A 13,741-nucleotide genomic window follows, 5' to 3' on the forward strand; every position below is an offset into this window, starting at 1 on the left:
CCTGCCCTTGGGATTTTGCCATTTCTGGGAAACAGCATAACTGAGTGGTGGCTCAGAGGATTTGTCCTGAGCCTTTTATCCATTGTCCTTTCTCCTTTTTTTCATCTTCCACCTCTTGGTCTGACTGAGTAAGTGAGCAGGGGCGGACCAAGGCTCTGCCAAGCATCACGCTGCAGCAGGAGGGAGACATGTGGGTGGTGTCTGAATTCCTAGCATCACTGGACACTGTGGTTCTCTTAGATCACCTAAGAGCTCCAGCAACCCTTTGTTCATGTCCTGGGGCTCTGCTGCAGCCTCAGCACTATTGCTGGGAGCTTCATGAACATGAACACAGACATGTCACATCAGCTGGAGAAACACAACTTGAAGGCTTGGTCATGGCAGAGGGGATGGAACTTGCTCCAGGTGGTTCCTTAAAGACAGAGGATGGGCTTAGAAGGCCCTTTGAGATTCTGCTGTGTAGATACGTGTCACGTGTGACTGCTGTGTATATGCATATGTGTGACTGCTGTGTATGTACGTCACATGACATTGCTGTGTATGCACATACTGCCCTGGGTGGTGTGCTATAGCTGACCTTTCTCTGGGCAGAGCTTGGACTACCTGGTCTTAACAGGTCCCTTCCAGTCTCAACCCTCCGTGGGTCTGCTGGACCCATGTCTGTGGTACAGATTGCCTTTTGGAGGGAGCTGCTGTACTTGGCAGTCTGTGTCCTTCGTCCTCCTGTGCCTTTGAAGCTGTCGGCTCTCCGGAACATCCCCTGCTTTCTGGGCATGCCTGGCAGCTCTGTGCTGGTGTCTGCAGGGCCTGGGATGCCTGCCTGGTGCTACTGCAGGCTATGTGAGGACAGGTGTGGTTCTCTCGGGCAGGGCAGGAGGTGGCTGGTGCAGCCAGGTTTGGAGCAGGACAGTTGTTTCCCCATGCAGTGAGTGAGGAAGGGGTGCAGGGGTCCTGTTGTCCCTGCTCAGAAGTGGGTCATCTCTTTCTACTAATGTTGGCCAATGCCTCCTCCAGTGCCACCCATTCATGCTGCTGGTGACCCATCAGGACACGCTGGGGTGAGGGCAGAAGCTCATTCCTGATTTAGGTGGGCATCTCCTTCCTTCTGGAAGCGCTTTGCTTTCCTGTGGACCTGGAGCTGTGCCCTGACCTGGCTGAAGCACAGGCACACCTCGTAATTCCTGAGCTCCCCAGGGTCAGGGACTTTGATGCCTGTGCCTCTTGCTGGCTGAAAAGCTCTGCCAGTGGGCATTGGGCATCCTTGTGTTATCAGGGAGAATTGTGTCTGGGATCAGCAATCAGTGCCTGAGGCTCTGGGCTGCCCCACTGCCCAGGTGTTCCAGCTCCTCAGCAGGAGCCAAAGGTGAATCTGCCAGTGGAGCCTGTGTTTGTTGCTACCGGTGTGTCTTGTTTCCATAAACCGGCTGAGCCTGTTACTGTGTCTCTGGGTAACCTCAAATCCAGCCACAGTGTGCTGTGTGGGAATGTTCTCGGGCAGGCCTGACCTCACCACCGCAGGTGAGCGCGGTATGGCCGGGGTGGCTCTGCTTGGCTGCTCCAGGGTCTTGCTTGGAAGGGGACATTTTGGGGATAGTTTTGACTGTCCCAGTGTGATCCTGCTGTGACCACTGGGTATTTTTCTTTCATAAACTGACACCAAATGCAGCCTCTGAATCAAGAGGCTCACTAATAATTGCACGGGACTTTCATCCTTTCTCACTCCTGCATAGATCAGCCAGTTGGAATGAGTCCAGAGGAGGCCACAGAGATGATTAGAGGGCTGGAGCACCTCTCCAGTGCTGAAAGGCTGAGTGACTTGGGATTGTTCAGCTGGGAGAAGGGAAGGCTCTGGGGAGACCTCATTGCAGGCTTTCAGTACCTACAGGGGGTCCAGGAAAGCTGGAGAGGGACTTGGACAAAGGCTTGGAGGGGGGCAGGACAAGGGGGAATGTCTTCCCACTGCCAGAGGGCAGGACTAGATGGGATATTGGGAAGGAATCCTTCCCTGTGAGGGTGGGGAGGCCCTGGCACCGGTTGCCCAGAGAAGCAGTCAATGCCTCATCCCTGGAAGTGTTCCAGGCCAGGTTGGACAGGGCTTGGAGCAACCAGGTCTAGTGGAAGTTGTCCCTACCCATGGCAGGAAGTGGGACTGGGTGGTCTTAAAGGTCCCTTTCTACCCAAACCTTTCTATGGTTTGGCATCCCAAAACTGCCATCACATAACTTCCAGTCAAAACAGGGTTCAGCAGTGAAGACCCAGTGTCAAATGTCTCCATTCTCCAGTTAAAGGAAAAAAAAAAAGCCACTCTATGACAAGGACAGTATGCAGAAAGGAAGAGACAGGTTTGTAGAGGGAAGCAGTGTGACTTGTGGACCTGTAGTGATTGTGGGGTGTCACTGGGCAGGGTTTGGCTCATGAAGGGCTCCCCAAATTCTGCTGGTTCCCTTCCATGGGTGATACTGGCCACACTCAGTATTTGACTGGCAGCAGCAACAGGGGATGTTTGAGGGGTTTTATTTGTTCCTGCAGAGGCCTGTGAACCACTGGAGCCATGTGGCTCCCCTGTGAGGGTAGTTATTTGGTGGACCCCGGGGCTCAGAGGAGTTTTGGGCCATCTCCCATGATTGAAGGTTTGACCAGACAAAGGCCTGGGCAACCTGCTCTGGCCTCATCCTGATCCTGTCTTGAGCAGGAGGTTGGACTGGCGACCTCCCAAGTACCTTCCAACATGAATTATTTCAGGGGTCTGTGGTGAAGGTGATACACAAAGGACTGGAAGGATATTTTATCAGATTATATTTCAGTCCCTTTTAACTGGAAAATCCGTGGGTCTAGGTTGCCTTTTTTCATATTTTTTAAAGATTGAAGAAACTGAATTTTGTTTCAGAACTTAGCAAAAACCCTTCAATGTGTTTGCCTGCATTTGGTTCTCAATGGGCTGCTGAGGGAGGATGTTACATCTGAAAACCTACTTCAGAGCCTGGATTTCACAGCTTTCTGCCTTTTTCTGCATTGTTGTCATTTTGTGGAGCATTTCTTATCTTTTGGCATATGGTTTTTTACAAACTCTTTATACCTGTCCCTAATTAATGACTATTTAATGTATTTCCAGTTGGTTGCACTGTGGCTGCTCTGCTCTGGGTATTGTTAAAGTTTATGTCCCTGAATTTTAATTGTAGGACAGTTCTGTAGCTGTTTTCTGCCTTATCTACCCTGTGAATACTCCCATGCTTCAACAGTGAATATCTTTGTAACGCACCCTGATTTGCAAAGGCTTTTACCCCGAGTTACACTCAGCTACTATTACATCAGTACCCCCGATCTTGAGCTTTTTTTTGTTCGTGATAACTTCCATCACACTCAGAGCTGCTGGATTCCCATGTGCTGGAATCTTCCTGAGCTGATTCTGGATTCCTGTGCGCTGGAAAACTTCTGTGCTGGTCCATGTGGGCTTTGGGCTTCTGGGCTGCCAGGAAACAGGGAGAGATTGGGCTTACCTTTTTTTCTTCTTCAAACTTCTATTTTTAATCTACTCTGAGTCCAGTTTGGACACTGAAGGATCTAGGTCAGGCAGATTTGGTGGTATTTTATTTTATAAATCAGAAACCGCTGAATTTGGGGGAGTTTCTCTTTACTGGAGATGTTCAGTGCAGTGCTTGGTCCAAGGGTTTGCTTTGTCAGCTCTGGGAACTGGGGTGAACTTTGATTAGCAAGAGGGATAATTACCAGTCTCCAGAGATGCCTACTCAAGGTTTCCCTCTTAGTTCTCGTAACAATCTTAAAATTAATTTGTTCTCATTTTCAAGCATCAGAAATGAATCTCCTGTGCAGCCTTTGCTTTGGGCTGAGCTGAAGTCCTCAGCTTACAGAATACTGAGCTGGAAATGACATGGAAATTCGTGTCAGAGACAGCGTTTGCAGCTCTTGGTCACATCCTCTTGCCGTCTTTTTTTGGCAAATGTAAAACCTGACTTTGAGCGTGAAAACACTGTAATTCTCACATTTGTTTTTTCTGGCTACCACTGATGGCTGTTGGCTGGTTTTATTTTTTGTCACACATAAATATTTTATTCAGGTCCAGTGTAACTGATTCTGCCGGGTGGGACATAGCACTTGTGTCCATCCTCCTGCAGTTCTGCACATGGGCTGTGCCCAGCTCTGGCAGTGCTAGGGGGTTTAGAAACCTTTTTATTTTCTTTTTAAGAAAAAAGAGGAATCTGGGGGCTGCCGCACCACATAACAGCCTGGGTTTATTCCTGTTTACTCCAAATGTTATTTACAAGTGTGAATATGTATTCGGAGGCTACCTGAACCCTGAAGCAGAAGTGCTGCAGACTGGACTGTGGATATTCAGTCCCTGTGGTTATTTTCCAGTGTGCAGACTCTGGCAGGTCAGCACGATGTCTTGCCTGGAATTTCCTTGCATTCTAAAATTAGGAGAAGGCTCTAGGAAACAATAGCAAATCAAGTCTCTAAACTCCTGCTCCCCTGAACCTTTGTTGTTATTTAGACTTTCACCCACTTCCTTTTCACCGAGCTGGTCTGCATTAGATAAACAGAGTTAAACAGAGCCAGTGATGGTCAGTGGTGAGAGGAGTTATTTTTTAAATTTATTTACTCATTATACAATTATTATGGTCCTTTAGGACATCAGAAGTGTGAATTTCCTATCAGTGCTGTTCATCCCTGCTCACTTCCCCTGTGCAGAGTGCTGTGGGAGCCAGACAGCACCAGGGCAGCAGGGGCTGTGCTGTGGTGTGGTGTACCTCAGACACACACGTGCCCAGCAGTGTGTCCTGACTGGGACCTGGAAACTGCAGAGGTTTGGATCTGTGCAGAAACTCCTCCAGTTACACTACCAGACCTCATAGTTGTCACGGCGGGAGTGGGGAGCAGCTCACATGTGATCTGTGCACCTTCTCAAGGTTATGTTTGCTCCACCTTTTCATCCACTCCCCTCCCTTGCCTGCTCTGTGCTCTCATTTTCGGCAGTGTTCTGGGGCTCCTGAAGGTGGCCCACACCTGAAGGTGCCCTGCAGGTGTTCCTGGGGAGGTCTGTCCCAGCAGCTCTTGTGCAGGTGGACACCTGGAAAGGCACCTGAGGAGTGAGGTTCAGAGCTTGCTCTGGTTTGATCCCTCTCAGTGTGCGCTGCACGAGTAGCCCCGACTTTGGCCGTGTTTGGCGACCTATGAATCCCAAGATTGCCTCTCCTGTGCTGCTGTGACCCCCTCCCTGCCTCTGCCTTGGACAAACACAGGGTGATGTAATTTAGAAATGGCCTCTGCATGTCACTGCAGAGACCTGAGTTTGTTCTCGGTCACTTCTGAATATTTTCTGCAGTGGCCCTGCATTGTTGTTTGTTATTCCCAGTACTCCGAAACAATCCAGGAAATGCAGCAAACACCCCAGCCCTGGTTCCCATCCTGTCCAGGATCTGACCTCTGGCAGTGGTTAGAATCAGCTGCAGTATTTGGTCAGTTGATAATTACGTTGTGTTTAGTAAACTTGCTGGGGCTGGTGGTGTCTTGGAGGAGTGATTGATGGATCCTGGAATTTGCCATTTGCAGCTGATGGACTTTTGGGAGCACCAAGGGGTGTGTGAAAAAGCTGAGTGTTGTGAGGGCCTTTCCAGTCACCATTCCTATGGCTATGGTGTTTCTGGAAAAGAATTTTTGTGCCTTCTCTAGTTCTGTGTTACTTGGGGCTGTGCTGACAGCTCACCTGCGCCTTTTCCACCCAGCACAAGGGGCACAAATGCTGTCCCTGATGGTGTGGGGACCTGCCACCGATGTCCTGACCAAGCATCCTGTACAGCAGATGTGTGCAAAGCAGGGGCAGCACTTTGGACTGGGAGTCTCCTTGTGTTTCTCCACTGTTGGCTCTTCTGCAGCTGACTCACAAACTCAAGTGTCTGCTGCGAGCAGAGTGACTTCCCCATGGTGCTGGAGCTCAGAGCCTGAGCTGAATTGTTGCTGTTGGAAACAAGGAGTGTTTAGTTTGTATCCTAGACAGGAGGGAGGATAGCAGTGGGGTAACATGCTAAATGAATGATCAAGCTAAACTCATTTATACCTTTTTCTTTCACCCTCATCCTTTCATGGGGATTCTGATTCCTACAGTGACTGCCCCATGAGGGCCTGGCTGGGGTGGGGGTGGTGGGAACACGCAGGTGTCTCAGGGGTGGGCGCTCAGGCTTCTCCTGAGATGAGGAGATGGGTTTCCCCCAGAACTTCTGCTGACCCAGTTGTGTTGCTTCTGTCACAGCCTTTTTTCCGGCTTCTGAACCTGCGCAAGCTGGGCCTGAGTGACAATGAGATCCAGAGGCTTCCCCCTGAGGTGGCCAACTTCATGCAGCTGGTGGAGCTGGACATCTCCCGCAATGGTAAGGCTGGAGCTGGGCAGGAGCAGGTGCCCAGGCCCTGCAGTACTCCCTGTGCCCTCGTGCTCGGGAGAAGCAGGGCCTTTCCTCACCCTTTGGAGCAATCCCTCAGAGGTCCTGAGCTGTGACAGTGGGGTTGTCTTACCATGTCTCAAGCTGTCACCACTACCTGCTGTCCCATTTTCTCAAGCCTCTTTTGTTCTTTCACCTATTTTTTCCAGACATTCCAGAAATTCCTGAAAGCATCAAATTCTGCAAATCCCTGGAAATCGCAGACTTCAGTGGGAATCCTCTCTCCAGGTAGGAAGGCATATGCAACCCATTAGTCCAGCTGAGGAGAACTGAAGTTGTACATTCTCCCTGGCTTTCTCTGACCTTCATCTTATAATTGTCTCTCTGTAAAGCCAAGGCCTGGGATCACCCTGCCTCTTCCAGAGCTGCAGTTGTCTGCTCTCCTGGCAGGTGGACCACTTGGCGTCAGGAGGAGCTGGTGTGTGCTCCATCCTCAGAGCCTGTGGCTGGGAATGATGAGCATTTAGTTGTACTGGTGTCAACAGTGACAACTGTTCTCTTGCAATGAGTTTGTTGCTCCCTTTGCACTGGTCACAAACCAGAATGGATGTGTGCTTGTGCTGCAGAGAAGAAAAAGCCTGCATGCCATCCTCTGCCCCCCCAGAGCCTCTTTTGGGCCCCACTCTCAGCTCTTTTTGCCGCCTCTCAGCCCCTTTTCCACCTCTCTCTTATTCAGAACTGAGGACAACCATCCTTTGAACCCTGTGTTTGGTTGTTTCCCCCTTACCTCAGTGCCCTGAGCTGTGCCCAAGTAGGAATGTCTGACTTGTCTTTCAGTACTCTGTCTCTGGAGCTTTTAATACATAATATTGGAGTTCAGTGTGGCTCCCCTGCCTTGGTGAGCCATGTTTTCAGGCACTGTTGTCTTGCTGCCAGGTCCCTGCAGGTGCCAGTCTGGCCCCAGGTGTCCCCTTCCCTTAGTGCTCAGGGCAGGTGCTGTCCAGGCTTTAGGCACATTTATTTCTGCTCTCTCTCCTGGTCCTGGGCACTGCTGGAGTGGGACAAGCTTCTCTGTCGGTGACAATCCCTGTACCACAGGAGTGACCAGCACTTCTGCACTGGGCATTATTTGTCAGAGTCTTTTTCTGGCTCAGGGTTCAGATGAGTTGGTGGGGGGGTGCTCTGCGAGCTGCCTGTGGAAGCAAAGGAATTTCCTCTTCCAGGGTTTTTCCCTATTCTGTCACACCTTGGATCTGTTGTGATGGTGCTTGGTCCTGGGGAACGCTGCAGTGTCATCTGCAGAGGTATCCTTTGTTGGGCACTTGGAATGCTTGGGAGCCCTCCCTTCTTCCAAGTGTAAGTGATCCCATGGCATGGTTTGGTCTGGGATTTATGCTCAGGTACTGCAGAGCCGAGTTTGCAAACCTGGACAGGTAATGTCTGGTGCAAGGGGGTTTTGTGGTCTTAGAAATGGAACTTGTCCTGGATCAGCAGCCAGGGTTGGTGATGAGTCCTGTTCTCCTTTCCATATGTTGATGTCAATTGGGATAAGACTGGTTTTGGCGGGATGTAAGTGTTTTGGGGGATTCTGTGCTTTGTGCACAGGATTAATGGAGTTTTGTTCATGTTCTCACAGGCTTCCTGAGGGCTTCACCCAGCTCCGAAGCCTGGGCCACTTGGCCTTGAACGATGTGTCCCTGCAGAGCCTCCCCACTGACATTGGGAAGTGAGTATGGCCCTGTTCTGGCAGCAGGGAGGGGGCTGGGATGGGGACACCTTGCTGGTGGGATGGGGACAGTGGCAGGACCTGGAGGGACAAGCCAGGTGCAGGTTTGCTGTGGTACTGACAGTGCTGTGTGTGAGCACCTCTTGGTTTGTTAAAAGACCTTCCTACAAAGGTTCCTGTCCTGGTCCCAGCTGCTTCTCCTGCTGTGGTTCATGGCGCAGCAAGGATTGATCCAGTCTTCTCAAATCCTGTCTTTCCCTGTGTTCTGAGTGCCCATTTGCCCCTTTCCAAGCAGGTGTGGGCTGCCTGATGACGTTGGAATGATTTATGCTGCTGGCAAATGGCCCCATGGGGTGCAGTGCCTCTCCCATGGGGTTTGGCTTTCCACATGTGAGAGATTTTACCTTTTAGGGCAGACAGTCCTGTTGTGACAGCGTGTTCCTTGTCCTGAGTGTGGGCATGGTGTTGTTCCTTGTGACTGCAGCAAGCACTCACCTCCACCAAAGCCATTTACAGCTGTGTTGTTTTTGTTCCCCCATCTCCATCCACGTGTGTACATTCATGCATTGCACAGGACATGAGGGGTGGTTCCAAAGGAAGGGAGATGAGCAGCTCCTTGTATCCCTGAAGCCCTGTCCAGTGAACCTGGCTTTCTTGCTCCCTTTTCTCTTGCAGTTTGGCAAACCTGGTGACTTTGGAGCTACGTGAGAACCTGCTAAAGACTCTCCCCACGTGAGTGTCTGTCTGGGGGCTGTAGGAGTCTCCTGCCTGATCATTCTTGCTGCTTCCTCAGGGACTAGTGCAGGCCCCATCTCCTGGCTTGGGAGGGCTCAGGCTGGGCATAAATAGGCTGCATCTTGCTGGATTTCCATAAATTGGGGCAAGGAGGGAGAGGATGGTGCAGGGCTGGAGAGCAGCAAAGGATGTTCAGAGCCTGTACTCAGCCTCTGTGTAAGGATTGATTTGGAATAGACAGGGTTCCCCAAAAAAGCTGCTGGAAATAGTGTGAACCATTTTTCCTGAAGAGGTGGAGCAGACAGTGGATTCTTTTGGAAAGAAAGAGAAACCTATGTGGATGGGGGTGTAGGAGAAGCTCTGTGCACAGTGAGGTTCAGGATTTGAAGAGCAACAGGATACAGCTGAAGGGTACATTTTGCTTCTGACATCTGTTTTGTTGGATATCCCTCTTGGTTGTTCTGGATGGGATAACTACCTTCCCTGCAGCAGACAAAACATAAGCCAGCAAGGGAGTAGAGGTAAGTGTTGCGACCCGTTTTGGAGTTAGGGACAGGGATGAGTTCCTGGCAGGGACCATGGTTGGTGGAGGTAATGCTCTCAGGTGGATGGACGTGGAGAACTGTCCAGTCGGTACTTTGGTCTTTGCTTTGGCCCATGAGGGTTTGTTGAGTTTTCTACCCTACATCAGCTCTGTCAGCTTGTTTCCTGCCTGCTTATCCACCCCACTGATGATTCCCCCACCTTTCCTTGGACATCACTGGAAGGGATTCTCCTTTTTGAACAGCAGTTGTTTTGGGTCCACATGAACTCCTCAGTGAAGGTGTGATGCATACAGCTGTTGTCACCTGTCCTCAGAACTCTCTTACTGCTACTGGCAGGAACTCAGCTTGTCTGCTGTCACTTTCCCCCCATGGTTACACCCTGTAGAAGCACAGATCAGAATCACACAGTGTGGCAGTCAGCAGATCTTTTCTGCACAGCAGTGACCCTGTCACAGAAAGGTGATAGGAGGGGGCCAGCTGAGATGGTCCCATGTGGAATATCACCGCAGAGGACAATATGAGGGTTAAAGCTCTTCATCGTAGAACCACAGGATGGTCTGGGTTGGGAGGGACCTTAAAGCTCATCATGTTCCAGCCCACTGCCATGGGCAGGGACACCTTCCACTAGACCAGGTTGCTCCAAGACTCATCCAACTTGGCCTTGAACACTTATTCCAGGCTGAGAACTGGCAAGCAGGAGGAGTTTGGGTCCTGGTGTTGGGCTGCTCTTCTGTCTGTTCCTGTGAGTGGGTGTTCATACAGGCAGGGACCACTGCTGGGTTACACCATGTCAGCAAAGAGGTGCAGTAGCTACATCCAAGATTGGGCTTTCAAACTGCAGTGAAGATAGTCCCAGTGGCTTTTCACCATCTCAGAACCAGCAAGTCTCTGGAGTCTTGAGAATTCAGTCTGTGACCACACCCCTTTGGTTTTCGTGGAGGTCTCTCATGCCCAGTGCTCCCATTTGCCCTTTGGTAGATCCGTGTGCCATCCAGCAGGGTGCTTGTAGTGTGCTGTGAGGCTTTGGTGTTTTTCACTGGAAGGTTAGTCCAGGCTTGACACTCATTCTGTAATGCAAATTCAGCTTCTTTTCATCTTTCCCCAATTCCCCAAAGTCTATTTTGGGATGATTTCCAAAAGTTGAAGATGGATCTTGAAGGCCAAGGTAATTCTGATCAGGTCTTTCAGTCAAATACAAGATGGCAGTTGATGGCCAGAACCATTTCCCTGGGTTCTCTGCCTAAGGCTCTGGTGCTTACCCTGGCTGCACTTTGTGCATAAGAACAGCTCTAAATGAGACCAGGTGACCTTGCCAAAGAGGAGAATGACTTAAGCAAGAGATGTCTGGTGCTTTGTTTCCAAGATTCCTGAGCCCAGTGGGTAGGTGGGCTTCAACGCTGAGAATTTGGGACAGCATAATGCATTGGTGTCCTTTTGGTATCTTTTTGTTGATGAGCTTCTTGAAAGGTCAGCTTGCAGTGACCTTTGCCAAAATTCCATTTCATTGGTCAGTCTTCAGATATGGACTGAGTTCTGAAACGGTTCAGCTTGTTCAGCTGGTGATCAACCCCTCATCTCTCCTATGCAGATGGGACACAGCCAGAGACTTGGGAAGGGCAGTTCTCATATATTCTTATGGAATAGTAGAGGATGATCTCTATTGAGACCTTTTGCCAGGTGTCATCAGTGTGGATTCCACAGCTCCCTTGTTCCTATTTTGGGAATTCAAGCTGTGAAGGTGCAAAGCGACAGTCAAGGCTACATCACCTTCAGAGGAGTCAGAGTTGATGTACATTCCTGGTGAAGGAGTGTTGTGCAACAGGATCCTTTGGATGAAACTGTTGATCTACCTTTGCTGGAGTTTATCTCAAAATCCACTGCTGCGTACAGTAGGAAATTAATTTTCCTGCGTAACCCAAATGTTTTTACAGCCTGGCCCAGACAAGAAGCTCCCTTTTATTGCAGCCCTCAACTGCCTTGGTTTGGGTGACATTGAGAGGTGGACCTGTTTCCAGAGAAGTACGGGGATTTCTGTACTGGGACAGTTCCTTAAGCAGAGAATAAAACTGTTCCCTGCAGGGGGAGTGGGCAGGGCTGGCAGCTCCACCCTGGCACACAGTGAGGGGCAGCAGTCCTCAGGGGAGGTGGAGCTGGAGCTGGAGCTGATGGTTCAGACTCAGGTGATAAGACAAATGAGCACCTGGATCATGTCATGAGAGCCCCCTCCTGGGTTTGTGGGACTGCAGGCCTTGTCCATCCCCAGGTGTGGTGTATGGGATGCTTGGGGGACGTCCGTGGGCCACTGGTGGGACAGGCTGTGGGTCCTGTGCAGTGTCTTCATAGTGAGCTTCTGTCTGTATGCTGTCACCTCACCTGAGACATCAGGCCCCTGTTGTCTTCCGTTCCTCTGCAGTAGCATGAGCATCCCGTCTGGGGAAACTGAGGCTGTTGAATTTGTCATTCCTCCCTGTCCCTGCAGCTGTGCTCCCCTTGCCCCCCAAACATGTCTTGTCCTCTGCTGAGTACCTCCTGTTGCCTGTCAGTCCATGCCCAGGTCCCTGTCCTTGCTGCGAAACAGGCAGCGATGCGAAGGTGTGGCTGCTCATCTGTTATGGTTTTGATCAGAGTACATGATGGTGTGGGGGGGGGGGGGAGAAGGCAAACTGGTACCAGTGGAACTGGCTGCGCTGGGACTGCTGGTGCCTCTGAGCCCAGTTCCCTGGGATGAACGGTCTGGCTTGGGGAAGGGACCAGCTCTATAAACTGTTGGGCTCAGAGGGACCATGAGAAAGGTCAGGATTGCCCCACCTGCTTTAGGAGTTGCTAGAGATCATGTAATTTGTGCAATGTGTGTCCCAGATGCTAACCTTCCACTCTTTATTTCTTGTTTTATCTCTCTGTCTCCTGTGCCTTGCAGTTCACTCTCCTTCCTTGTCAAGTTAGAGCAGTTGGATCTCGGTGGCAATGACCTGGAAGTACTGGTAGGTGAGGGCTGGTGGGGAGGGAGTTTGGGTGATTGGTAGGGTCAGATCCTGTACCTCAGTGCAAGCAAGTGGGTTTCCACCTGACATGCAAAGAAACAGACCCTCAGGTTATTTGGGGAGATTCTGATCTGTCCAGCATGGCTCAGTCATCATTCCCAGATGAATTTTCTCTTCATGTGTCAACCCTCGTGTCTTGTTTCCTGCTGGCCTCTCACACCACCTGCTCTGTCGTTTCCAGGCTCTGGGATGGTAATTCTTCCTGTCTGACTGCCAAGGATCTTTCCTTTTCAGCAAGACTCTGGTGCTTCCCTTCTCTGTCCTGCACTGCCCCCAGCTGTTTTTCTTCTCATCCAGCTTCCTGCCTTTCTCCTTTCTGATATGATTTCTGCCCCACAGGGTGCTGGGCCATTCCGTGTTGTCCACGGCAGTGAGGGTAGCCCAGTGTGGGGACTCTCTCCATGGAGGGCTCAGCATGTGGAGAGCAAGGGCACAGTCTCAGAATTCAGGTTGTCTGGGCATTTGGGGACATCCAGTGATACTCTGTAACTTTGCAGCTGTGGATTAAGCTATTACTGGATCTTACTCATTGTGTTCTGGAATGGTTTTGGCAGAAAACCATCAAAATTAGGAGGCAAAGTGGTTCATGCAGCTTAGCTGTACACAGGCTGAACTCACCTGTGAGAACAGGGGTGTGGCACTTGAGCCGTCCGCCAGTGGAGCAAGCTCCAGATGCTGATTGCTTGGGGGAGTTGTGGGATGTGAACATGTGTCTGTCACGGCTGATGGTGCCGCTGGGTCATGTTGAGTTGGCCAGTGGTACCCAAATGTTTATTTTCATGTCTCAGAGGAGGAAGATGCATTTCTTCTGTAAGGCCAGAATTTCCAACCCCTTAGAATCATGGAATCATTTAGGTTGGAAAAACCATCTGAGACCATTGAGTCCAACCGCTCCCCCAGCATTGCCAAGGCCACCACTAACCCATGTTCCCAAGTGCCACATCCACACAGCTGTTAAGTTACCCCAGGGGTGGAGACTTCACTCCTGCCCAGGGCAGCTGTGCCGGGGCTGGACAGTCCTTTCTGGGAATTTTCCCAATATCCAACCTAAAGCTCCCCTGGCACAACTTGAGGCCATTTGCCTTTGTCCTGTCCCTTATTCCCTGAGCGCAGAGCCCGACCCCCACCTGGCTCCATCTTCCTGTCAGGGAGTTGCAGAAAGCCAGAAGGTCCCCCCGAGCCCCGTTTTGTCCAACTCCCTCAGCTGCTCTCCATCAGAATTGTGCTGCAGGTTTAGTTCTTGCCTTGCCTGCTGACACAGTCCTGCTGTTGCCTTCTGTGTGTCCCATTGGACCTCCTGCA

At 50.8% G+C, this 13,741-nt stretch overlaps 1 protein-coding gene across 25 annotated transcripts in view; it reads left to right on the forward strand.

Moving 5' to 3' along the window:
• The window catches only part of SCRIB (scribble planar cell polarity protein), a 98,592-nt gene that overhangs the window by 11,549 nt on the left and 73,302 nt on the right, over positions 1 to 13,741 (forward strand). For 24 of the 25 annotated variants that reach the window (XM_048329254.1, XM_048329251.1, XM_048329252.1 and 21 more), the window contains exons 2-6: positions 6,266 to 6,383; positions 6,602 to 6,680; positions 8,029 to 8,118; positions 8,794 to 8,850; positions 12,316 to 12,379. In XM_048329254.1, the coding sequence (XP_048185211.1) occupies positions 6,266 to 6,383; positions 6,602 to 6,680; positions 8,029 to 8,118; positions 8,794 to 8,850; positions 12,316 to 12,379 (408 nt within the window). The remainder of the gene's footprint in view (positions 1 to 6,265; positions 6,384 to 6,601; positions 6,681 to 8,028; positions 8,119 to 8,793; positions 8,851 to 12,315; positions 12,380 to 13,741) is intronic. The other variant, XM_048329247.1, reaches the window with a different exon arrangement.

The sequence above is a fragment of the Corvus hawaiiensis genome, chromosome 26 (genome assembly GCF_020740725.1).
Source record: "Corvus hawaiiensis isolate bCorHaw1 chromosome 26, bCorHaw1.pri.cur, whole genome shotgun sequence".
NCBI lineage: Eukaryota > Metazoa > Chordata > Aves > Passeriformes > Corvidae > Corvus > Corvus hawaiiensis.